General features: G+C 41.3%; 1 protein-coding gene across 1 annotated transcript; it reads left to right on the top strand.

The window, feature by feature from the left end:
- The first annotated feature begins 459 nt into the window (after nt 1-459).
- Nucleotides 460-22,813, top strand: LOC149317244 (phospholipase ABHD3-like). Its single transcript, XM_089518362.1, has 9 exons — nt 460-627; nt 7,711-7,874; nt 10,618-10,800; nt 12,929-12,974; nt 16,155-16,267; nt 18,286-18,459; nt 20,126-20,174; nt 20,263-20,428; nt 21,665-22,813. Exons 1-9 carry the CDS (start codon nt 460-462, stop codon nt 21,841-21,843), a joined length of 1,242 nt encoding a protein of 413 aa, XP_089374488.1. The 3' UTR covers nt 21,844-22,813.
- The last annotated feature ends 1,425 nt before the right edge of the window (nt 22,814-24,238 follow it).

Here is a 24,238-nt window from a genome sequence, read left to right as displayed (position 1 = left end):
TTGATAATAATAATAATAATTTCCAATTAATAATTTGGGAATCGTAGATGATGATGATGATGATCCCCAAATAATAATTTGGGAACTGTAGTTCGTGTGTGGCCCCAGATCTCTCTGACAAGAGGAGGCTCAGTGTCTCACAAACACTACTACCCTTTCCCAGAATCCCCCGGCATCGATCCAGGGGCAGTTAAAGCGGTCTCAGAGTGGATCATCTCTCTGCAGTGGGCTTGGGACCCATGCCTTGCGCTGGCGCCTGCGGAGAGGAGGACTGAAGGCGGAGCTGAAGGGCTGCAGGAGGAGGAGGAGGAGGAGGAGCAGGAGGCTGCTGCCTTGGGGCAGGGAGCAAGCAAGCCAGGCAGGACCAAGGAGCCTCACCCCCTGCTGCCTGCCGCTGGAGGGATGGAGGCCTGAGGGGCAGGAGGCTGGGAGGGGGGGGGGGTCCCTGCCTGGCTGGCCATGCTCTTGCTGGGCCTGAGCCCCGCCTGGTCCCTCTCCCTGGAGAGCCCTGCCGCCAGGGAGGCTCTGCTGCTGGGCTCCGGAGCCGGATGCTGCGGCTGGTCCCTGGCCCTCTGCTGCGCCGCCGCCGCCTACGCCGCCTATTACTACCTCCGCACCATCGCCAAGGTAGGACCCCCCCTCCCCCTCCCCCTCCTCCTCCTCCTCCTCCTCCTCCTCCTTGGCCAGAGGGACCCCTGCTGCCCCCTTCCAGCCCCTCCTCTCCCCCCCAGGAGGGCCTCCCTTCAGGCTTCACAAGCAGGGAAGGGGCACCTCTAGCTGTCCTTTGGGCATGCCCTACATTTGTCCTCCTTTGCCAGGGGGACCTGCCCTCCCTTTCAGCCTCCTGGCCAATCCCCAGCATGTCCTTCCTTTCTCCTGAGCAGGGAGGGCTAGGAAGGATGAAATGATCTATTTTAGAGTGTGACCACTAGACATGGTCCTCCTCCTTTTCTAGGACAGGTCTTCCCTTTCAGCTTCTGTCCAAGAAGGAATCCCCACCGTGTCCTCCCTCCTGAGCAGGACACACAGCCATGGATTGACATTCCTAGGAGTGCTTTCACTGTATGTCCTCCTTAGCCAAGGTGACCAGGTGTCCTCCTCCTTTTCCAGGACCTGCCCTCCCTTTCAGCCTTCTGTCCACGAAGGACTCTCCACCAGGCCCTCCCTCCTGAGCAAGGCTAAGAAGCATGCAATTGATATATTTATTCTGCAGGGTGACCAGACTTGGACCCGGTGTCCTCCTTCTTTGCCAGGACAGGTCCTCCCTTTCACAGCTTTCCCTCTAGGAGGAATTCCAACACATCCTCCATTTTTCATAGGACTAAGAGTAGGACGAATGCTATTCTACCGGGTGACCAGACTTGGTCCTCCTCCCTTTCTAGGACAGGTCTTCCCTTTCAGCCATCTGTCTAAGAAGGAAGCCCCAGAATGTCCTCCTTTCTGAGCAGGACTAAGAAGTATGAATTGGAGTGTTGTTAGCTTTTATATGTGGTAATTAATGTTCTCCATTTTTATTGAATGCCCTACATTCTTGAAATGCCTTGTTCTCCTTCAGTAGAGTGGCCAGGTGTCCTCCTTTTCCAGGACCTGTCCTCCATTTCAGCCTTCTCTCCAGGAGGAATTCCCACAATATCCTCCCTTTTGAGCAGGACTAGAAGGTTGAATGCCTGCTTCTGGTGTTTGGAGCTTTTCTATGTGGCAAAATCCTCTTTTTTTTCTGCAATGCCCTCCATCTGGCAATGTCTTGACCTCCTTTACGGGGAGGGGGGGGACTCAGGGTGACCCTGAGGGGAGACAGACCTCAGGCAGCTTGGTGGCTTGGGCAGCCAAACATCCTCAGGTCAGGAGGAAGCCAGGAGCCTGGGTTCACCGTCAGGTGAAGCCCTTGGCTTTGGATAGAAGGATGCTAGTCCTTGGCAGGGATGGGGTGGGAAGGTTTGCCTTTCAGCCCTGTTGCACATAGTGGTGCTAGGACTTCTCCTTCTTTTCCTTCTCCTCCTTCTTTTGGAGAATGCACTGCAACTCCCATCCTGCCTGCCTTTGGGGGAAGAAACTGTGGGAGGGTTTGACATGGCCCCAGGCGCCTGGGTGGTGTTGGTGCATTGCACCCGGCGGAGGCAGCCAAGGCAGCCAGTTTGGGAGGCAAGCAGGGAAACTCCAGTCCAAAACACCCTGCAGAAATCACCCACTTTGCTTGAACTGCCTCAAATGAAGGGGGTAGGTTGGTTTAAAAAATATTCTTTGAGTGAAGGAACAAAATAATGAATTGGGTGCCATGTTTCCTTCCTGATATCTCAAACTCTTGGTTCCATGTCAACAGATTTTGCCCTCCTTCATTTGGAATCTTGTCTGATATCTCTTCTGACTAACAGATCGGCTGTTCTGCACACTACTGATACTAGAAATCTTGTGAAAGGCTGTAGGGAACTTGGAAGACCGAATTGCCACAGTAGATAGAAAAGCTGCAGGAGCAAAGGTTAAGGATTTAGAATTAGTGGGCTGGGTTAGGGAGGAATCGAGCAGCAGTGAAGGAGCATGTAAGGTGAGGAAAAGTAAGTCCTTGGGGAGGGGGAGGGGGAGGGGGAGGAGGAAGCAATAGTTTAATTATGTTTGATGTTTCATGATGTTTTGCTCCATCAAAACTGTGAATAAAAACAAATTATTGCTACAGTACGATGCATGCTGGGCGAGAAGAAATGTTGAAGGAAACAGGGACTTACTTCCAAGTAGACATGAGACTGGCTAGTATACTTAAGTGCAACCCAGTAATACTGCCTTATTTATTTGTTTGTTTGTTTGTTTGTTTGTTTGTTTTGGTTTGTTTTTATTTCAGTGTATGGAAAATTACTCATTCTTGTATTCTCTATTCTTCAAGGTGATAAGCATCATACCAAAACAGTGAGACGGATATCTACCAGATATCCAGTTTTCATACATTATTCATCTGTGTCTAGGGCTGATTCACCCAGATGACCATTTAATGCTGGGCTTCTTGTGGGTTCTACTGGTCCTGTTTTATGCCAAGAGCTAAATATAACATTGAGAATTAGCATGGTGGCAGTGGTTTGAGTGTTAGCCTAAGAGTCCCTGTCCTGTCATGGGAACCCTTAGGATGGCCTTGGGCAAGTGACAGCCTCTCAGCCTCAGAGACAGCAATGACAAGCATCCTCTGAATACAACTTGCTAAAAAACACACCCCTTTATAATAAGGCGGCCATAAGTTGGAGGCTACTTGAAGGCACTTAATAACAACAAAAATCCAACATTTAGCCTTACCTAATGACAAACACTTTCTGATTAAAACTTGCAAAGAATCCCCATAAAATCCCCATACATCAGAAAATAAGTTGAAGGCACACAACAACAACGAGTAACAATTTAAAGCAATGCAATTTAAGGTAATTGTGATTTAAAAGGTTCTTCACATGAAGATACTTGACCTGGCATCATCCACTTCCCCAATGAAAGTGTCAATTTCAGTGTCAATGCTGAACAGAACTGAACACAACTATAGTATTTGGTGCTTAATCTATAGGTTGCCACAAGTCTTTGGAGTTTATCACATGGAAGGCTAAGTGCCCAAATCCCATGCAGAAACTGGACTTAAATTTCGGGAATATCCCACAAAAGCAGGATCGTTTTCAGACACAACAGGGGCACTGAACATTAATCCAACAATAACCCACACAGAAAGTGGACAAAATCAGCCACTTTTTACTTTTGGGAAAATCCTGAAAGTAAAAAAGCTGCCAATTTTGTCCACTTTCTGTGTAGGTTAATATCAGATTAATGCTCAGTGCCCCCAATGTATCTGAAAATGATCCAACTTTTACAGGATTTGTCCACTTTCTGTGTGGGTTAATTTCGGATTAATGCTCAATGCATCTGAAAACGATCCCGCTTTTGTGGATTTAAATCCCATATCTGTACAGGATCTGGCCGATTCCCTCCCATGTGATAAACTCCTTTGATGGTTTTGTGGAGTTACTAAATAGTCAAGCCAATTTTAAAATATGTATGCTGTGCAATCACATTGCCATACGTATTGCAGTGGGAATATCATGCTATGATTATTTTATGCTGATAGAATATATGTTCTGCCACTTCAGAAATAAATCTTTCTTCTTCACTATAGACCATGGGGCCCTAAAGTACAATATTTCCTAAAGCCCCCCAGAAACCCTAAAAAATCTGGGTAATATTGACCCTCAGTCCCCTCAAAATGGCTCCATCCCACTGTAATACAATGATTTTGTTCCTTCAGTCATCAAAGTTCCAGACATACCTTAAAAACCTGCTTACACCCACTTCCTTTTTCCATTCTGGGTGGGACATTAGTTTTGAGCCATTTTGGTGGTTGTGGTGGGAAAATCACACAGAAAAAAAAAATACTTTATTAGGACAACTAGGGGTTATGGCATGCCAGTCCAGCCCAGCAGTACAAGAAAAACAAATTGGTGTCCGTCCCCTCTGTGAGTATCCACCTTGCAATAGGACTTAACAGGTTCTACAAGTGGAACTCTGTTACTGTTCAGTGATTCTGTCTACCTTTCTCCCACCCAGCCAGTCTTGCCATCATTGAGAATATTCTGTTCACCTTCCCCTCTATTCTTAATAGTGTGCATTTGGATTTGCACCTTCCCCTTAGGTCCTCCCTCAGTTTGTTTGTGTTTTTGCAACCATGGGTTTCCCGCCATCCTCTTTCATTGGGAAAGTGGATGATGCCAGGTCAAGTATCTTCATGTGAAGAAAAGCCAAGTGAGGCAAGGCTAAAACAGGTCAGGTCATTTGTGATAATGGGGGCTTCTCCCATTATCTAAGCAGCACAAATAGCCTTCTTTCCAGGTAACAAAGAGCTAAATGATCTGATAAGGTTAAGTTACATTTTAATGGGGTCAACATCACAGAGGTGATAAGAGAGCAATTGCCCAATGAGATAGCCATTGAAGATCTGTGTCTGCAGAGTTTATAAAAATCCTAAGAAAGGACCAGTATACTCTAAGGAAAGTCTAACAAAGGGGGGGGGGGGGGCCTGAGGAGCAGGGACTCCTGTCTCACCTGGGGAAGCTGGCCAAGATTGGACAAATGGAGTTCACACTACACCTAGAACATCAAGGACTACAAATCCCATTTGCATCATGAGTAGCTAGGAAATGTTTAGTCAGCTTGTGCTAGGGTTTATGGTTATTTTGGTGATCTTGGCTGAAATGATATAATCTATTCTGTAATATGTAACTCCTATATGTGCCTGAAGGGAAGGTAGCCTTTCATGTAAAGAGATATCCTTTTGTTATGTAGATTTCTTATTTAGAATAAAGCCTTTTCCTTTAAAAATACTTCTACCTCTCACACTCCTTTTTCACTTGCCTTTGCAGGTTTGGGGAGGTGAAGAAAGTCTCTGCAGAGTCAGAGATGGGAAGCAACCTCACAGTAACGCCCTCCTGAGTTACTAGGGAAAGGGGGGGGACAGTTCAGTAGGTGGTGGCAGCCTAGTTTGTTTAGGTAGTCTCAAGGAGCTCCATCCAGCTCAGGCAGAAGCAGGAAGGGGATCCAAGAAAACCCTCACATCATTTCATAAGCCGAGACTGCAGAATAATTTTCAGCCTAATAATCATGCTGCCTTCATAAAAGACTTTGGGAGCTCATATGCCACTGATAAGGGCTAAAACTGTGTGGGCACCGCTCAAACTTTCAATGCCCCCCAGCACACATATCACTACTTCCCCACCTATTTTCCTTGTAAATGTTTTGCTCTTCACTTTCTTTGTCACCTCACTCTCCCTTCCAGCACTGTCTGAATAACACTTTCCCCACTCCCTGTCACTCCCTTTTCTCTGATACTCCATTCTCTCTCCTCCTCCTACAGTCCCTATGGCCACATGCTCTCATGCCCACACTGTCCCTTTCACTCCATGATCACTCTTCCCACTGTTATAGTCACAGTCACCCCATTGTCACCTCACCAACCACTCTTGCTGGCATTCTCCAATTCCAATCAAACTGCCACCCAATGCTGGCTCCCTTGCTCTGTATTGGTTGCTCAGCTCTTCACTTACGCTTTCTTAATCCTCAGCTGTTAGCGCTTTGACGTTTGAAGTGCTGAGCTAAGTAGTAGTTAGTCCTGCTATTCTGAAGCACTCAGGAAGTGACTGTAAGATTATTTAAAGGCCGTGAGGAAGTTGGAACATATGGGTAAAACCCAGCCCATGTTCCAAAGCAAAGCAAAGAAATAAATTCAGCAGTGAGACAGGAGGCCAAAGGAAAAGGAGCATACCTGGATTTGTTACTGTTGTGTGCTTTCAAGTTGTTTCCAACTAAGGCGAACGTATCATGGAGTTTTCTTGGCAAGATTTCTTCAGAGGAGGTTTTGCCTTCCCCTGAGGCTGAGAGTATGTGACTTGGGCAAGGTTACCCAGGGGGTTTCATGGCCAAGCTGAAAATTGAATCCTGGTCTCCATAATTTTAGTCCAACACTCAAACCAATATGCCACGCTAGATATAAGAGCCTTATGGGCCAGATTAAGGGCACACGCTCGAGGTTTCCCACATTCCACATAAACATAGGTCAAGGAAAAGACCATGGACAGCTCCCAGTAGACCCTGTTAACAGGAGCTCTCCCTCCTTTTGCAGCTATGGAGAGATGTCATCTCAGCAGAAATTTGATGCCCAGTGTAAGTGGCAGATCTTTATTATAAATGGCTCAGCCACACTGGAAGAGCTGATTGTGATTTTCAAAAAGTCCTAGCCTAATTTATTTTCTGAAAGGAGGGATAAATTGAGGTACTGTTAATGACTTTTTGAGTCTGAATATGATGGTAGGCTATATCTTCCAGTTGAGAAGTCATGGAAGAAAATTCTGGAGTTTCTCCCCTGTTTGGGTCAGCCTGTACTTCACGTTCCTCTGAATCTTCCATGCTGAAACCTATGAAACATTCCATTAAATGGAGTCAGGGCAGTTAAAGTGCTGTCAAACTGCATTATTTCTACGGTGTAGGTGCAGCCTGTGTTTATGAAATTTTATGCTACAAATATTTTTCTCCCAGTTAGTCTCAAAGATGCTACAAGATTTCTTTGCATGCTGATACAGACTAATACAGATACATCGTCAAAGACAGAGAATGACTTCATGGTTAGGATGATAGGATGACTTGCTCACTGCCACCAGCCCACCCATTCTAATTTTTCATATGCCTTTTTTCTTTTTTACTACTAACAAATGTATTATTAGCACTACTGTTTATCTGTTCTTGTTTGTGTGGGTGTCCAAATATATAGCAGGTTGCTGTCTTAAGAGCTGACCCAAAAAGCTTTAATTCCTGGGAGGAGGGGATCTAAATGGTATCCACATATGCATAAACAGCAGAATACAAAGTACTCACTGGCAGGCATGGGGATTTCATAGCAGCATTCTTGTGCCCTTGTTAGGATGCTGCGTATTCCAGCAGAGTTTGTGCACAATTTCCTTGGGTCAGCTCTGTCCCACTTAATGGCATCTCAGACCTGCCACTTGAGCAGACTATCCTGCATTGCCACATGGTAGTCTTCTCCCTCTCCTCCCTGCAGATTTGCATGATTACTACCATCATACAAGCCTGAAACTGTTTGATGTATTTGTTCTATTAAACATTTTAAAAATTTTGAATTAATATCCTTCTCCCCCAACTTCAGACTACTCCTTGTACTAAATCCTTGCCTGCTTTTCTCTCTAGAAACCTCAGCTGGTGACTGGCAGTGAAAGCTTCTGCCGCTTCTTACAGGACCACTGCCCTGTTGTGACAGAAACATACTATCCCACTGTGTGGTGCTGGGAGGGCCGTGTACAAACTCTCATTCGGCCTTTCATCACAGATCGACCCTATGTGCAATATAGGAAGTAAGTACAACCTGCTCGCATGTGCTTTAAATATGGACGCTACCCACAGTGACTGTTATGATGTACCAGGGTGTACTGACTTCATACTGTGGCTGTCATGATGTAGCAGAAGTGGGAATCATGCAGCCATCCAGATGTTGTTATCCTACCAGCTCTAGCTGGTAAAATGTTGTCAAATAACATCTGGATGGCTGCATGATACCTGTCCCATAATACATGATGTCTGTCTATACTTGTAGTGGATGAAAGGAAGGGCATATGCTGGAACTGTCAACAGAAATAAATGTCTACAACCACCCTCAAAGGTTAACCGCCACACATTCCCAGAATGTAAGAACTAGTGAATGGGAACATATACTGGCCTAGAGCCTGGAAGAAGTTTGGGGGAGATTTATAGCCACACTGCCTCAGAGAATCTGGCCATTCTGGGCAAAAAAAAAGTAACTTTCCCAAGCTCTGAGTTTATCTCACCCCTGTGTTCCTGCTGACCTTATCCTTAGAATGGCACCTATTTCTCCACAGTGTTTTGCAGAAGCAGGAAAAAGGGAAGGGGGGGCCATGCACTTGTAAAATGAAACAAATTGATTCTCTAGTACTCTTGCATTTAACTGAGAGAAAAATTTTGGTAGCATACATTTCTGTAGACTCAGGGCCAAAACACACTATGGAAATAATCCAGTTTGAGACCACTTTAACTGCCCTGGTTCAGTGCTAGGGAATTCTAGGAACTGTAGTTTTGTGAGACATTTAGCCTTCTCTGTCAGAAAGAGCTCTGGTGCCACAACAAACAACAGTTTCCAGGATTCCCTGGCACTGGGCCAGGGCAGTTAAAGTGGTCTCAAACTGGATTATTTCTGCAGTGTGTTTTTGGACCCAGTCTACATCACCAGACACAGAAGTACTATGTGAAGTAGCATCTAATGAAGTGGTTGTCTATGAAAACTTATGCTATAAACTTCTTTCTCTCAGTCTTAAAAGTGCCACAGGATTTCTTTGTATCTTTTATTGTTGAAATGAACTAGCATGGCTATGACTTTGAATAGCCATGCACTTGGTTTTGGGGTTGTTGTTTTTTACAGTGTAGGTTGGGGATAAAAATGCCCTCCAAACACAGAAGTATCATAATGAATTTTTCATTTCACATCTGTTTCAGCTCTTTGTTACTTTGACCAATCTGTTCCCTTGTTTTCTACATCCATAAAAAAATGTCCTCTCATGCTCTGTTTTGCAGCTGAAACCAATACCTAGCTGAACTCTTTGAATATCAGTTTGAATATTAAATACACTCGTCCCTCCAAATTTGGTGGGGTTAGGGGCACAGGACCTCCATGAATGTGGAAAAACCACAAATAACAAAACCACTATATTTTCACCTAAGAGAACACCTCTCTGGGAATGTCTAGGTCCTCCAGTGCAACTCTGTGGTCAACATCTGCCAGACATTGACCATAAAATTGTGCTGGAGGAGCTATAAATGCCTAGTGGAATGTTCTCTCTAGGAATTTCTAGGTCCTTCAGTGTTACTGTTGGTTAAAGTTGACCATAGAGTTGTGCTGGAGGGCCTAAATATTAGAGATAACATATTAATAAAATCTGTGAATAATCAAATCTACAAAAGTCAAATCCGCAAATGTGGAGGGACGAGTGTATTAAAGCAAGCCCCAAAGAGTAATTGTACTCAGCTAGCTAATATGTCAGGTGAAAAATCTGTCCCACTGCCCTCCTCTGCAAATGAGTGTGTGTAATTTCACTCCCACACCCTAAAGTTTAGAGCCTAAACAGAGCATCTTCCAAACAAGAGGAAGGTAACTATCCTCAATGGCAAAGGAACCAGCAGAACACATGTCTATTCCAAATGAAGCAGAGTTGGCCTGTCTTGCTGTATTTTTTCTCTCTTGTCCTAGAGAAAACTGAAGTAAAGAGGTTTCAGAACTGCTGAACTCATCAACCAATTGGAAAAATACAATCTAATTCTAGCATTGGTTGCTGAATAAATGGCTTTCACTAGGCTGATGGCAAAGTTTCCTTCAAAGATTGTATCAGAGTTTGTAGTTTCTCTGGCATTTCCCCACACGCTTGCATAAGAGTCCTCTAGAATGTAGGAACACACTGCTGGAGCTGTGTATTTATAGCTGGGTAGGCATAGCTCACTAGGGATTGTGTGCAGGACAGTGAATGGACTGGACAGGAGGAAAAGTGTGTTGTCTCCTTCTTCTGCACCAAGCCTAGAAAAGAGACAGGATGCTAGAGCAGAGAAACCCACTCTGCTCTTCAGTGCAGCTCTTTCCCCCACAAGGAAATGCAGGTGGCTTTCTTGATTCATACCAACAAACCAGTTCTTGCAAACCACTGAGAGCTGGTCTTTTAAAAATTGAATATATCTTAATTACACATTTCTATTACAACAATAATAGTTCATAATATACTGTTGTTGGGAAAATCCAGTCTTGCTATTCTGAGGATTGCAACTAAACTCAGAAGGTATAAAAAAGTTGGAAGTGAGGACAAATGATATAACCATTCATAATTTCAAATAGTACTGATGTTTTGGAGCTGTGAGCAGTAGCCCCACTACAATGATGTCCAACAGGCTGGGGGGCGGGGAGGCAGATAACCAAATTTTGTGGTCTTATGAGCACAGTGTGTCTGTACATCAGATATTCCATGGAGAAGGGAGAGGTTTATAGCTCATTGATGCTTTTATTTTTACTTTTGCAAAACTAATCTAGTGTTGATTTTCTAGTGAGCTTATCACTGCAGCAGATGGAGGACAGATTTCCCTGGATTGGTTTGATAATCATGACAGTGTACCTTACCCAGATTCCAACAGCAGACCCACCATCCTTTTGCTGCCAGGCCTCACAGGAACAAGCAAGGAATCTTACATTCTCCATATGATTCAGCAGAGCAAAACTTTGGGATACAGGTCAGTTTCACTTGTCAGCATTTCTACTTGACCTGCTTAGATTAAATCTGCACACGCAGGAAGTTCCACTAATTTGTAGTGAATGAAGCAGAGATAGAGCTGGAAGAAATTTCCTGTCCCTATTTTCCCATTTATCTCAAAAGCAGAGTTATAGTAGCGCATAGGGTGGCATGTGTACCACAGGTACTTCATTAACCAAGCCAGGGGAATCGCTGCAGCACCTCATAGCTTGGATGCACCTTACCTTCTGCACAGTAATAAGGATGGCAAGAATTCCTGATGGCAGGAAGCAATGCACGGAACCTGCTTATCTTTAACTTGAGATATAAAGTAATGGAGAAAGAATGGGTTTTAGAGGATTGAATGACTTTGCACCCCACCCACCAATACAAGTTACTTTAATCAGTGTTGAAGACTCTCCTTTCACCACTAAAATCATTTGGGAAGAGGAATCATGCCCCTCCCCCCCAAGATCATTTCTGCAAAGAAAACCATATAAGCCCATTTCCGTTTCCACATTACTTGTGGAAGTGGGGAGGGGGGGCTTGCTGTCCCTATTACTTATCTTCATCTTTATCTGCAAATCATTACATTATCAAGAACATTTGATAATGGGTCATGATTTCCAGGTTGCCTTCAGCTGCACTATGCAGTTGCCCCTCCGTTCTCATGGACTTGAGGTCTGCGGTCTTGAATGTTCATGGATGGGTGATCTCCGTTATGTTCAATGGGGTGCCCCCTCCCCCCGCAGCATGCACCCCACTAGTGGGCATGCGCCCCATTCAAGCCTATGGGGCTTGAATATCATTGAGTCTCCATTTTTGTAGTAGTGGTGGAGGGTCTGGAACGGATCCCCCATGAAAACGGAGAGCCAACTGTATAAGGAACTTAGAAAAGTTATCTTTGGGGCTGAAATTCCCAAAAGTCCATAGCCATCTTGTCCATTGGCATTTGGTCATAGGGACTGCATCCACACTGTAGAAATAATCCAGTTTTGACACCATTTTAATTTCTGTGGCTCAATGCTATGGAATTCTGGGAACTGTAGTTTTGTGAGAGAGCTCTGGTGCCACAACAGATGACAATTCCAGATTTCCATAGCCATGTCAGTTAAAGTGGTGTTAACTTGGATTATTTCTGCAAAGCGGAATGCAGCCTAGGTGATTCTAGGAACTGTGGTCCAAAAGGTAATATCTCTGGGCTTTATGTGTAAGTAATAGTAATTCCTTCTAACCATCTGTCAGAATCTGGGAGCTAATAGAAAATCTCAGAAAGCCACATACTCTTGCTCTCTCCTTGACACCCTTACTGCCCTCATCTGTACTGAAATCTGGTCCTTACCTGCTAAAATACATTTAGCAGTTTGTAGCTAGTGCACAAATGCTCACTACTGTTTCTTGGTAGTGGTGAGCAGAAATGGAGTTGTTGGTTTTCCTGAGCCCCCTCCACCACCATAAATTTTTCAGAGGGAAAAAGGTTGGAAAAATCAGTAATTTTAAGGAATGGAATGAGCTGACTGTACAGTGGATCAATGATTTGTGGTGAGCATTTTGTGTAACTGATAGACAGGCACTTTCAACAGAAAATACATAACTGTGGCGGGATACAAACCGCCATAAAGTACGCGCTCCGCGCGTACTAGGGTTAGGAAGGGCCGTATTAGGGTTAGGAAGGTTCTTACCTTCCTGACAGCCCTTCCTCCCAGTACGCGCGGAGCGCGTACTTTTTTGCGGTGCCCATCCACATGGGCGCCGCCATGTTGACGTACTGGACGCTGTGCGTCCAGACGTGTCGCGGCGGAAGTGACATCGCGAGGACGCACTCCACCCCTCGCAGCGCCACTTCCGCGTTCCAAAAAGGAGCGGCATTTCGCCGCTCCTTTTTTGCTGCGCAGGGAAGCCTCGCGGTCTGGCAGCTGGGGCTTCCCTACGCAGCGAATGGCGGCGGCGGGAAAACGGCCCCTTGAGGGCCGTTTGTATCCCGCCTATGTGTTTTATGTGTGTCTGTGTCACTGTTTTGAATCATAGGCAAATCTTGAATAATAAACTGGAGCAGCTTTGAATCTTCATATCTAAAGGCACTCTGGTTAACAGTTCTGGTAAACAAATCTCTTTTGTATTTTTAAAAGGTGTGTGGTCTTAAACTATCGAGGAATTGCTGGTGAAAATCTCTTGGTAAGAATTGCTCTTAAATTAGATAAAATATAGAGCAACTGTGAACAAAACACATAGCAAGAGCATAATTGCCAATACCTGGAAGCATATGATACTTCCACAAGCAATCCACACTAAAGCTATCGCTAGAATGGGTGGTTTTTCAGCTGTCCTCTCTCCTCTTAGGGGTTGGGCCTTGTTTTACAATTCCGCAAACCTGGGTCAGTAAACTCCTGCAGACTACATATTTGATTTTGCATGGTCACAGAATTCTGTCCCGTACTAGAAAATCACCAGTTTTCAGATGTACCAGATACCCTACTGTTAACAACTCAATATTTTCTAAAATAAACATACTCCCCTTCCCACCCAACAAGAAACAAGGAGAGGCTTGTATTCAAAGGCAGGACTCATTAAGGAAGTGCATACATTGCTAAGATCTTGCTGTCCTGCCACATATTTATAGTCTGTGAAGAGCCACTGCAATGTTTCATTGCTTACGGAAGTTTGGAAAGTTAGTTTTGACTAACAAAACTCTCAGAATTTCCAAGGATTAAAACAAAGTATAAGACTGTTTTCTTACTAAAAGTAGAAAGAAAGAATTGGTTTCCGGCAAACATTTGGAGATGAATGTACAAAAGAGTTTTGTGGCACACTAATTCTTTAAATTATATATCAAATGAAGTGAAAAGATTTTTTGTTTGCTTCCATTTCGGGATAATGCCAGGTAATCAGCTTTACATCTACCAGTGCTGAAAGACTCTAATTTGCAGTTGTAGCCTCTTTAGTGAGAATTTTGATCTATAATCCCTTCTGAATGATTTTGAAACAATAATGAAGAAATGTGTCTGCCAAGTCCAGGCTCAAGTAAGTTCTCTTGTGAGCTGAGATAACTTTACACTTTTTAGCAAACACTGAAAAGAATAGCAGCTTTTAAAATATAGAAATATATTAATAGCATGGCCCTATGCATGTTTATAAATCCCACAGTATTAAGTGGGGCTTACTTTTAGGTAGCTAGCTACAGGATCACATAAAACACACATACCTGGAGATACACCCCGTTTAACTAAGTAGGAGTTCTGATTAAACATGTTTAGCATTTGCATTGCATGTTGCTATGCCAAATGAGCATTAAAATGTTTTCTCTGTTAAAATTGTTAAAAAACAATTCTTCAAAGAAGCTGAACTATGATTTTGTTGTCTTTGGCAACTAGGAGTGTATAAAGAGCAAAATAAAAAAAAAATCAATACCTCTAATGGTTTTTAAATGCTTTGAGTCCAACCTAGAATCTATCTGTATTGAAACATGAAGGTTTTGCCCTTTCACCCAGTTGTCAGACAGTATTTTATGGACTTGTTTACACTGTGTACCTACTACTGCCTTCAGATTGCCATAATTATGTCTTTTTAAAAAAAGAAACCTGTTCCACAGTATTCTAAATTTTGTGAATTTTGTAATGAGTATAAATCAAAACTGAAGACTTGCTTCTTGAAAGCTAGTAAGTTTATCCTGTAGCCCCTATTACTGCTGAGGTTTCACTTGGCAGTGTAGAAAAGTTACTTTTTTGGACTACAGTTCCCAGAATCTCCAGTGAGCATGACCAGTGACATGCTACCTGAGAGAATGGTTTGATAGTCCAAAAGGGTAATTTTTCCAAGCTCTGCTATATTTTCATGATGATGATGATGATGATGATGATGATTATTTTGCAGTTTTAAGTGTTAGAAATGCATTCTTTTGTATTTACAGAGAAGTTAACATTTTGAGGAACGTGAATTCTGGTATCATTACCAAACATTGTGCCTACTGTATACTTTCATGGAATCACAGGCCTGCTCTTAAAATTTAAGCGATCAAAAAGTCTGGGACAAAAGTAGGATTAAAGAAAACTCTTACACATTACTTGTCTAGCTAGCCAAGTTTTGCCTATTTTTAGAGGTCATGACATTCCACATCTGCCATCACTGGCAACCCAGTCTCATAAGGAGAGGCCAATAATTGAACATGAAATTCTAAACTTTTCCATGCAAAACATGCACTGTGTCACTGAACTCTTTCTTATTTAGAGTTAATGATTAAAAAACATGGATAGCCTGATATTTCATCCATTACTTTAAACTCATGAGATAGCCCTATGTTGTACAGGAAAGGGAACATCATAACACACCTCTCTCTAATCCTCCTAATCCTTGATTTCTAGGATGTCTTCTAAAAATAGTTAGGGAGTTGAGCAGATTGGTTCCATCTTCTGCCCCTCCATCAGCTTGACACTCCAACATTCCTTAAATCCCAAAAGCTTGCAGGTCGTTTTCAGACCCTTTTTGTTTTATTTCAGATTCCAGGGAAAGTTCTCTTTCTCACTCATATACACACAGTCTGTTTTTTGTGGCATCCAGTTGTACTTTGAAACTGACTGATAGTCAACCGTCATTTTTAGAGGACATGGTTTAGGGCAAGGATGAGGGACAGGAGGCCCTTTGGATGTGTTTCTTTGGAATTGGGCTCCAAAGCCTAATTACAAATACACATTTTGTCGAAGGCACTGAGATGTTGGATTAAATTGCACAGCAAGAACTATTTTGTGGGTGTACGTACTGGGAGTGAGATTTAAAATGTTAGTAATATACATTCATGCTCAAAGTATACATGTACAAAACCATGTCTTGGTGAACAACATGGGATGGCTGAAGATTATAATTTGTCAGAGACCTGTTAGCACTGAAAGGAATCCCTCTCCCTGAAGACCTCTGTAATTTTGCTTTACGGTATTAAAGGCTACATGGGGGGGAGTGTTACAGAAGTAGGGTGAATTGATAAAAAAAAGATCCTCCTCTTCTTCAGTAGAGAGCTTCTACTGGATCTCAGAAAGTTCTGTGCCTGGAATAAGCCCTTCCGCTCATGGTATGGGCAATCTAGACATCTTCTAAAAATGTCCTTTGGGTTAATTTTACTGAATTTTGCTGCTGTATAAACCATCTTGGTGCTGTTTTGTTTTGGTCTTGGTTTAAGGAGATACATTATTATTTAAAAAAAATTAAGATTTTCCTATTACAATTTTTTAAACACACACACACACAAAACCAAAAAGCATAAAATACAGAAAATAGTAAGAAATGTTAATGAGATACAAAAGAAAGAATATAGATGTGACAAAACAAATTATGATTGTATTCTTTCTCACTTTTGGCGTATTCTAGACACCAAGGACTTACTGTGCTGCTAATACAGAAGATTTGGAAACTGTTGTTCATTATGTACATAATTTGTACTCCTCAGCTGCACTAATGGCATCAGGTGTTTCCATGGGAGGGTAAGCATTTATATAACAGATGCCACAGCAGTATAGCTCTCTGGTCCTTGGAAAGCAATTTGCAAAGGCTGAGGGTAAGGATTTTTCTTATCTAATACAGACTCAGTGGAAAATGGACTGGGTCTCAGTTTTCACTATTTGTTCTACTTCATCAAAGAAATACGACTTGACAGGAGAGGTAGTTTTTAAGAAATGCTTCAGTTCACTCTTTTACATGCTCAGCTTATAACCATGTTTTACTAGCAACTGAGAATTTTACCTGTCAAAAGCTACAGTACCTATTTTAATACATATTTATCTCCCCTCTAGAACAAGGACTGTATTGGTGCTTTTAGTTTTGAAAATTAAAGCAGAATTTAACTATAAAATTTGAAGGAACCACTACTGCAAGATAGTTATATTAACCAGTCTCTTCTATGTAAGATATCATGTTCTAGATTTCTGAAGACGGTAGGGGTTTTTGAACAAAGTTCATGTTGTCTGTGCCTGATAACCAAAGTAGTATACAAGTAATTATCATAGGTCATAATATAGGCCTCATATCATGCAGGTGAGCTTCCACTTACAACAGGAATTCCCCTTCCTCTCTCACTTTCCATCTTCAAATTTAATGTCTCCCAATCCACAGTTAAAGGTTTCTACAGCAGATTCAGGAGCTACAGTACAACTTTGGATATAAAATAGAAGATATTTTGCTTATTACCCTAGACAGTCAATGAAATGCAACTGATTACTTGGTTGTTCCATGGGATTTTTATATTGTTGCTATTAAGAGATTTGAAGAGATTCTTAAAAACACATAATCAAAAACCGAAGACTATGTTGCTTTACCAGAAACTTTTTGTAAAATGCAGTAAAACCGGCAGTCTTTTTTATTAGTAGTAGGGACATAAAATAAATATTCCCCCTCTTTCTTTCCTCCACTCCATGTTGAGCTGTTTTGATTGCACATTTGGAACATCATCTATAAACCAGAATACCTTTAACCTTAGCCAGTTGTGGTTTCTCTGCAAAAGAACAGGCCATCTATCATTATACGCTTTTACATTTCATTCATTATAAAAAGGCAATAAATATTTATTATATTCACTAATGGCATTCCTATAAACCAAATAAAGTGTGAAATGACTACAGAAGAATGTAGGGCAAGTTCTCCTGGTAATACATATGTGCTAAGACTTTCTAAAGGAATGCACACAGTGAGATGGATCCAGCAAAGATAATGAATTGGTTAATTATAAGCCATGTTCTTTTTGTTGGTTTTTTGGGCTATGTGGCTGTGTTCTGGAACAGTTTATTCCTGACGTATCGCCAGCATCTGTGGCTGGCATCTTCAGAGGATGCTGGCATGGAAGTGAGTGGGGTATATATACTGTGTGACTTGTGGTTGAGATGAAGTGATTTACATGTTAATCTGTGCGTTGTTGAATGGCAAGGCCTCAGGGTGTCTATTTAATTAGTGATCCATTGTCTATTGGGAAAACCTCTGACCCAGCAGACAATGGATTACTAGTTAAATAGACACAAATCCTCCTTCCATATCCTCACACCTTGAGGCAAAAATCTATGGATGTCGGCTGTGAAAGCCTTCGACTTCACAATATTCTTTTTGTTATTTCCCTATCCTTTTCACGCTGCACTCCCTTGTATTTGAAAAGATGATGCCAAGGATTGCTGGAAATGATGCACAAACCAATAAGCAGAAGTGGCTTTCTTCTCTTGCAAACTACAGTATTTCTCGATCCAACCCAATTATTTTGTGTAAGCTTTTAATTTAATCAGTTTCAAGATTACACTCATCCATCTTGGAATGTGATGATAAAGTAGTAAAAAAAAATTAGATTAGCAGTCCCACCTGTCATGATAGGCACTGTCTTGACAGTGGGGGCCAATCTCTCTAATATATCGGCTAGTACAGATGCTTAGGACTGAGATGCTAGAGTAGTAAGTACACTACCTATCAGTTGCATGGGTGGTGAAGTATTTCTTCAAACATTTGTTTCCTTTTCTACTTTCAGGATGCTTCTCTTAAATTATCTGGGCAAAACAGGCAGAGAAACACCACTGAAAGCAGCTGTAATTTTTTCAGCAGGATGGAATGTTTTTGCATCTGCAGATTCACTGGAAAAACCAGTGAATTGGCTTCTCTTCAATTACTATTTAACCACCTGTTTGCAATCTTCGCTTATTAGGTAAGCCAACCCTACAATCCATTTTGAAAAACCATAGTATATTTAGTGTGAAATGCAGTCAGCTTTGAAACATGTTAAGGATGTCAGTTATCTGAAGAAGCACTTTCATTAATCCCAGCTTGCCTGTATTCTTAAGTTAACATTTGAAGCCCTATCAGTGCCCCCATCTATGAAAGCAGTTAGGCTGATGGAAGTGCAGGAAAAGGATTTTTGGTAATGGCCCCATATATAGAAGTCCCTCACGATCTGACCCACATGGTTGCTGGATGGGGCTATACTCCCCCAGAAGGATACAGGTTCTCAGGATGTGGTCCTGGGTTCAACCCTGAGCCTGGATGCCCAAACATGTGGCCAGAAGTGCATTTGTACAGTTATGTTTATAGAGATTTCTGATCTGGTCATTGTGACACATGCCTTAGTTACACCCTGTTTTGGATTACTGTAATTACTGTAATGAGCCAGAATGGTGCATTGGTTTGAGTGTTGGACTAGAACTTCCAGCTCAGCCATGAAAACCCAGTGGGTGACCTTGGGCAAGTCACATACTCTCAACCCAGGGGAAGGCAATGGCAAACCCCCCTGACCAAATCTTGCCAAGAAAACCCCATTAGAGTTTTGCCTTAGGGTCACTATAAGTCGGAAATGACTTGAAGGCACACAACAGCAACAACAACAACATGCGCTGTAGGTGAGGCTGAATCTTAAAAGTACTCACAGCTGGCCCAGAGAGCTACAGCCAGATTGTTGACTGGAGTTGGTTGCAGGTAGTATACTAGTCCCTATGTTACAACACCTCCACTGGCTAAGTGCTGGTTATAACCTATGAAACGCTATATGGCTTGGGTCGCAGTTACCTTTCTTGAGTAAATAAACAGACAGGGTCCTGTCTTCTCATTTGAGCCTGCTGAGGCTTTGAAATCTTTGAAATTTTCAGGGGAGGCATTTCTCTTCAGCCTACTATCATCACAAGCCCATCTAGGAACAACAGGAGAAGGACTTCCTGATGGTTGTTCCTAGGCTCTGGAATATGCTTCCTAGGTTAGTTTGATAATCAAGCAAATGCAAATATTGTAAATTTAACATTCTCAACCTTAGTCAAGAAGCTCCCAAGTTTCACTGCTTGTAAAAGACTTTGTTGAAGCATCAAGAAACTGGTTAATGAACAGTGATGGGACTTACATCCCTAGTTTGATTGCCTTTCTCCTGATTCTTCCTTCATCAGAGGAAGTCTTACTCTAACACACTTTTGGAACCTGACTGTTTTTGAAGAAAAGGGCTTTTAATAGTGTGCTGTACTATTTTTATTCTTTGTCTCTCGAATAAAGATGTTTTATAGGATTTAATTCTACATATATTTAATTACCTTTGAATAATTTTTTTACCTCTCTGTGTTTTATTCTTATCTATTTTAATTTTGTAAGCTACATTGAATCTCAATTCCAAATAAATAAATAAAATATGTTAATGGCCACTGCCTGATAGTATTTCAGGCAGCTACCTCTTCTTTGCAGAAAGATCCCATTTTTAAGTATCTAATAGACTGACATTATCAGGTTGTCACTATGCATAATTTATAGCATTCTTGTTCTATCTGAGAAGAAATTTTCTCTGTGTGTATTTAAATACTTTGACCCAGTTTTCAGGAGCCATTTTCTTTATTTTACAGACATAGGCGTATGTTTGACAAGTTATTTGATATGAATCTTGTCATGAAGGTATGAAAATTAGCCATTCCTTTTTAATGTCCTGTTAAAATTTTACCAATGCTTATAAAGGGTCTTTAATACAAATTATGTATTTCAGGCTAAGACCATTAGAGAATTTGACAAACAGTTCACCTCTGTCATGTTTGGCTATCCTACACTTGAAGATTACTATGCAGATGCTAGTCCATATCGAAGACTGAAAAGAATTGGCATTCCAGTGTTGTGCTTAAATTCTCTAGATGATGTCTTCTCACCAGATCATGGCAAGTTCATGTATTCTGTTTGTTTTCCTCTTATGAAAATGTTCTTGGTTGACCTTGGAAATAAGTTCGAATTATACCTGAAATATAATAGGAACACAGTACAAAGTTTGGGTGGAGGAGGGTGCAATATGCTTCTACTTAGCAGAATTTTCACTAATACAATACAACCCCCATATCTATGGAGGATATATTCCCAGCATGGAGATGTGAAACTACAGGTAATAGCAAACCCTCTTGAAAGGGTTCAGTAAAGTACCATATATACTCGACTATAAGTCAATCTCATGTGTAACTCGAGGGCAGGTTTTCATGCCTAAATGATGGATTTTGATATGACTTATGGATAAGTCGAGAGTAAGACTTAGGGTCATGTAAAAAGGGATCTAAAGGATGAAGCAAAGGAACACAATGCTAAAGAACTTACAAAATTGCAGGAGGCATAAATGTTTGTGTTCACACTTAAGGATGGATGAATGAAAGAGTAGAGGGGTGGTGGTCTATGACAGTGCTTCCATGACAGATTACACTCTTGCGTTTCACCAGGGGATGGTTTCTATTTTTATGACAGTTAAGGTCCAGTACTTACATTAACCCATGGATAAGTCAGCTCAGATTTTTTGGGCCAGTTCTTTGACTATTTCTAGACTTATACATGAGTATATAAGTATGTGAATGCATACCATAAAATTGTGATGGAGGACTAGAAATGCCTAAAGAAAATGCCTCTCTAGGAATCTCTAGGTTCTCCATTGCTATACTGTGGTCAACCTCTGGCAGAAATATACCATATAATCATGCTGGAGGACCTAGAAAACACTTAGAGAGAATATATTTTTTGGACAGGGAAAAGTGAAATCTGCAGAGAGAGGGGTCATATTGTAAAGGGTACAGTAGTCAGAAAAGCGAGACCTACATACAGCACATTTCATACTTCTTGATTTTTATTCTTATGTAACTTCCCAGATGGTTAGTTTAAAATGATGTAATATGAACAATTGGCCATTAATACTGCAGCATTCCACTGCAGGGGTTTTATATCTCACCCGAGTGACATTTATTTCTCTTATTATCATGTGATAGGTTCACCATAGGGTCACTGTAAGTTGGAAGGATACAACAACAAATACCCATCATAAGTGCACTTATTTTTGAACTACCCATTACACTACCAGTTTTGCATGTTAGTTTTAAGATAGTAACTCAAACTTACATTTTCTTTCCGTTTCCCCCTTTTAGCCATACCAGTAGCCATTGCAAAACAAAATCCCAATGTAGCTTTGATTCTTACTTCTTATGGAGGCCATATTGGTTTTCTGGAAGGACTGTGGCCAAGAAAGTGCACATACATGGACAGAGTCTTCAAGCAATTTGTTCAAGCTGTGTTTGAGCATGGAAGCAAAATCTTTAATCTATAGCAATTTTTCAGAGCCATGACTACAGCACATTGACATATGATCAGGGTAACTACGCTTAATGCACATAATTTAGCAAATAAGCCAGCAAATGGGCAGAAACCCCATACAATTTTGCTTGAATACTTTGCAATAGCACTATGTTCTTTTAAAAACATAATCTGTAAGTATGACCTTAAAGGAAAAAACACCCTGGTGGTGGTGGGGAAATGTTTTAATGCTAGATAATTTAACTGACAGTGAAGGGGTCCTAACAGTAAGAACTGAACAGACTGTTGACTCCTGCCTAGTTGGATTGGCATGCAGGGATTAACCCAGTCATGGTGCATTGCTGCTCCTGCCATCCCAGAATGACCAGTCACAGTAAATCCAACCTTTCATTTAGCAAATAAGCTAAATAAACTCTTATGTAGCAAATAAATAGATAAAAACTCTATTGGGAGAAAATATTCCCAAAGTTTTGCTTAAATACTTTGCAATATTATTACTGTTCTGTTTTTATTTCAATATGCCTTCTAAGAATGACCTTAAAAAGCAATCTGTACACATTAAATTGCACTTAACTAAAACCTTTAAGTAAACAGAAGAGAATTACTCAGGTTTTTTTTTAATTTAGATAACTGACATTTAGGAATTTTGCATTAGATTACTTGTTCTCATGCACTTAAAATTCAGAAACAATTACATTGTAAGTGGGCTTCTAAGAGCACTGAGGAAGAAAATGGTGTAGAATTTTAAACAAAGAATTTAAAAGCCATCTTTAACTGTAGCCATGGACTGCAGGAGCATTCCTGAATTTTGCACTTGTTATAAATGATGGGTATTATATATACAGCTTTTTGTTTTTGTTAATACCATATATGTCTTAATTTTTTAACATTGCTAGTTAACTTCTAACATTTATATTTATACCAGATGTTTTATGTGGCAATACAGAATGGAAATAAAGTACATTTTCAAATTAACATCTCGCATTTCATGTTTTACACATCTGTACAATATTCCTATGTAAAATATACTTAATATTAACAGTGAAGTACAATGGTCCCACTTGCAACACAACCACTGATTTAGTGTCAGCCTTGTTCTATTTCAGGGAGAATGAAACCATCTGTGAAGTGTTTTCAGAAGCATGAGTTCTTTCAATTTCAATTTTATTTAGTTAATCCCTAAATTGGTCATCTCAGTTGCCTGTCCTTTATTTTCTACCAGCCCTCACTTTGTATTGCTAGATAAATGAAATCTTTCTGAATCTACTGTTTAATCATTGTAGTAAAATTATCCTATTATGTACTATTTTGTTACATTAAATAACTATCAAATTTAATAATTTAATAATTAAATGCTTCGCAGTTGTAATATTTCTAAGTCATTACTTGGAATATTTTCTTAATGCCTTAGCCAAAGATTCCTCCTTCTCTCAGGTAGAATAAAAGGCCATTTTCACAAATGACCTTTTCCTACAGATGAAGTAAATAAGCAGCAGCAGAGGATTCCTCCATCAATGGATTTTAGTCCAAAAATTTAAAGGAGCTATTGAAGGTGCTGAGCCTATATTGCAAATGGGTTTCAGCACCTTGGACAGCATCTTTAAAGTCTGGCCTAATGCAGAGTGAATTCCCCACCCTGTTGACAGGAGCTGTCTGCATGGACAAAAGAAGTGGTTTCACCCCATTTTGAGCCCTACCTATTTATATGCGCATTTGGCCAAAACGGGAAGAAACCAGGATGAAACCATGCTCCAGTGATAAACACCAAAGCAAAATAATCCTGATTTGCTCCAGGCCAAGCCCGAAACACTATCACATTGGCACACAAACTACCTGACAGGAGGGTGATCATTTTATTGAACAGCCAGACATGAAGTGTCCAATGGGCTTGCAGCTGGGTGGGATGAGGGAGGTGATTGCCAGTTGCAATCATTTATGCGATGATACACATATGTTCAAGGAAGTGAAAAAAAAGAATGGAGCAGTGCGGCTTGATTCTGCAATTGCTCCATTGTGACTAGTTTTACATCAGGGGCGGGGCGGTATAGATTGCCTGTGGGTGTTCAGCCTATTTTGGGAGCGGGCTGGATGGACAGCAAGGCGGGGAATTCACTCAAGAAACAATGGGGACTACCCAGTTTTCCCCCTCCATCTGCTCAGTGTCAGGGAGATCACTATTGATGCATATGGGAGGGGAAAGACCACCAGGTCATGTGGCATAGCTTTCAAGAAGGCATGCCTACTGCCACCTCTCTTTATCTTACAAATTAAGCACCTAATGCTTTTAGATATAATACTGCCCTTTGCTATGGAACCATTCACAGAAAGGAAAAGGGAAATGCTATCATGGGGAACACCTTCTGCAAAAATAATAGTGCTGGGGCAATACACTAGCAAAAAATTGTGAA

The sequence above is a fragment of the Sceloporus occidentalis genome, unplaced genomic scaffold, assembly GCF_023333645.1.
Source record: "Sceloporus occidentalis isolate IW3139 unplaced genomic scaffold, rSceOcc1.0.p SCAF_3, whole genome shotgun sequence".
Taxonomy (NCBI): Eukaryota; Metazoa; Chordata; class Lepidosauria; order Squamata; family Phrynosomatidae; genus Sceloporus; species Sceloporus occidentalis.
This window is presented reverse-complemented; position numbering and strand designations above follow the sequence as displayed.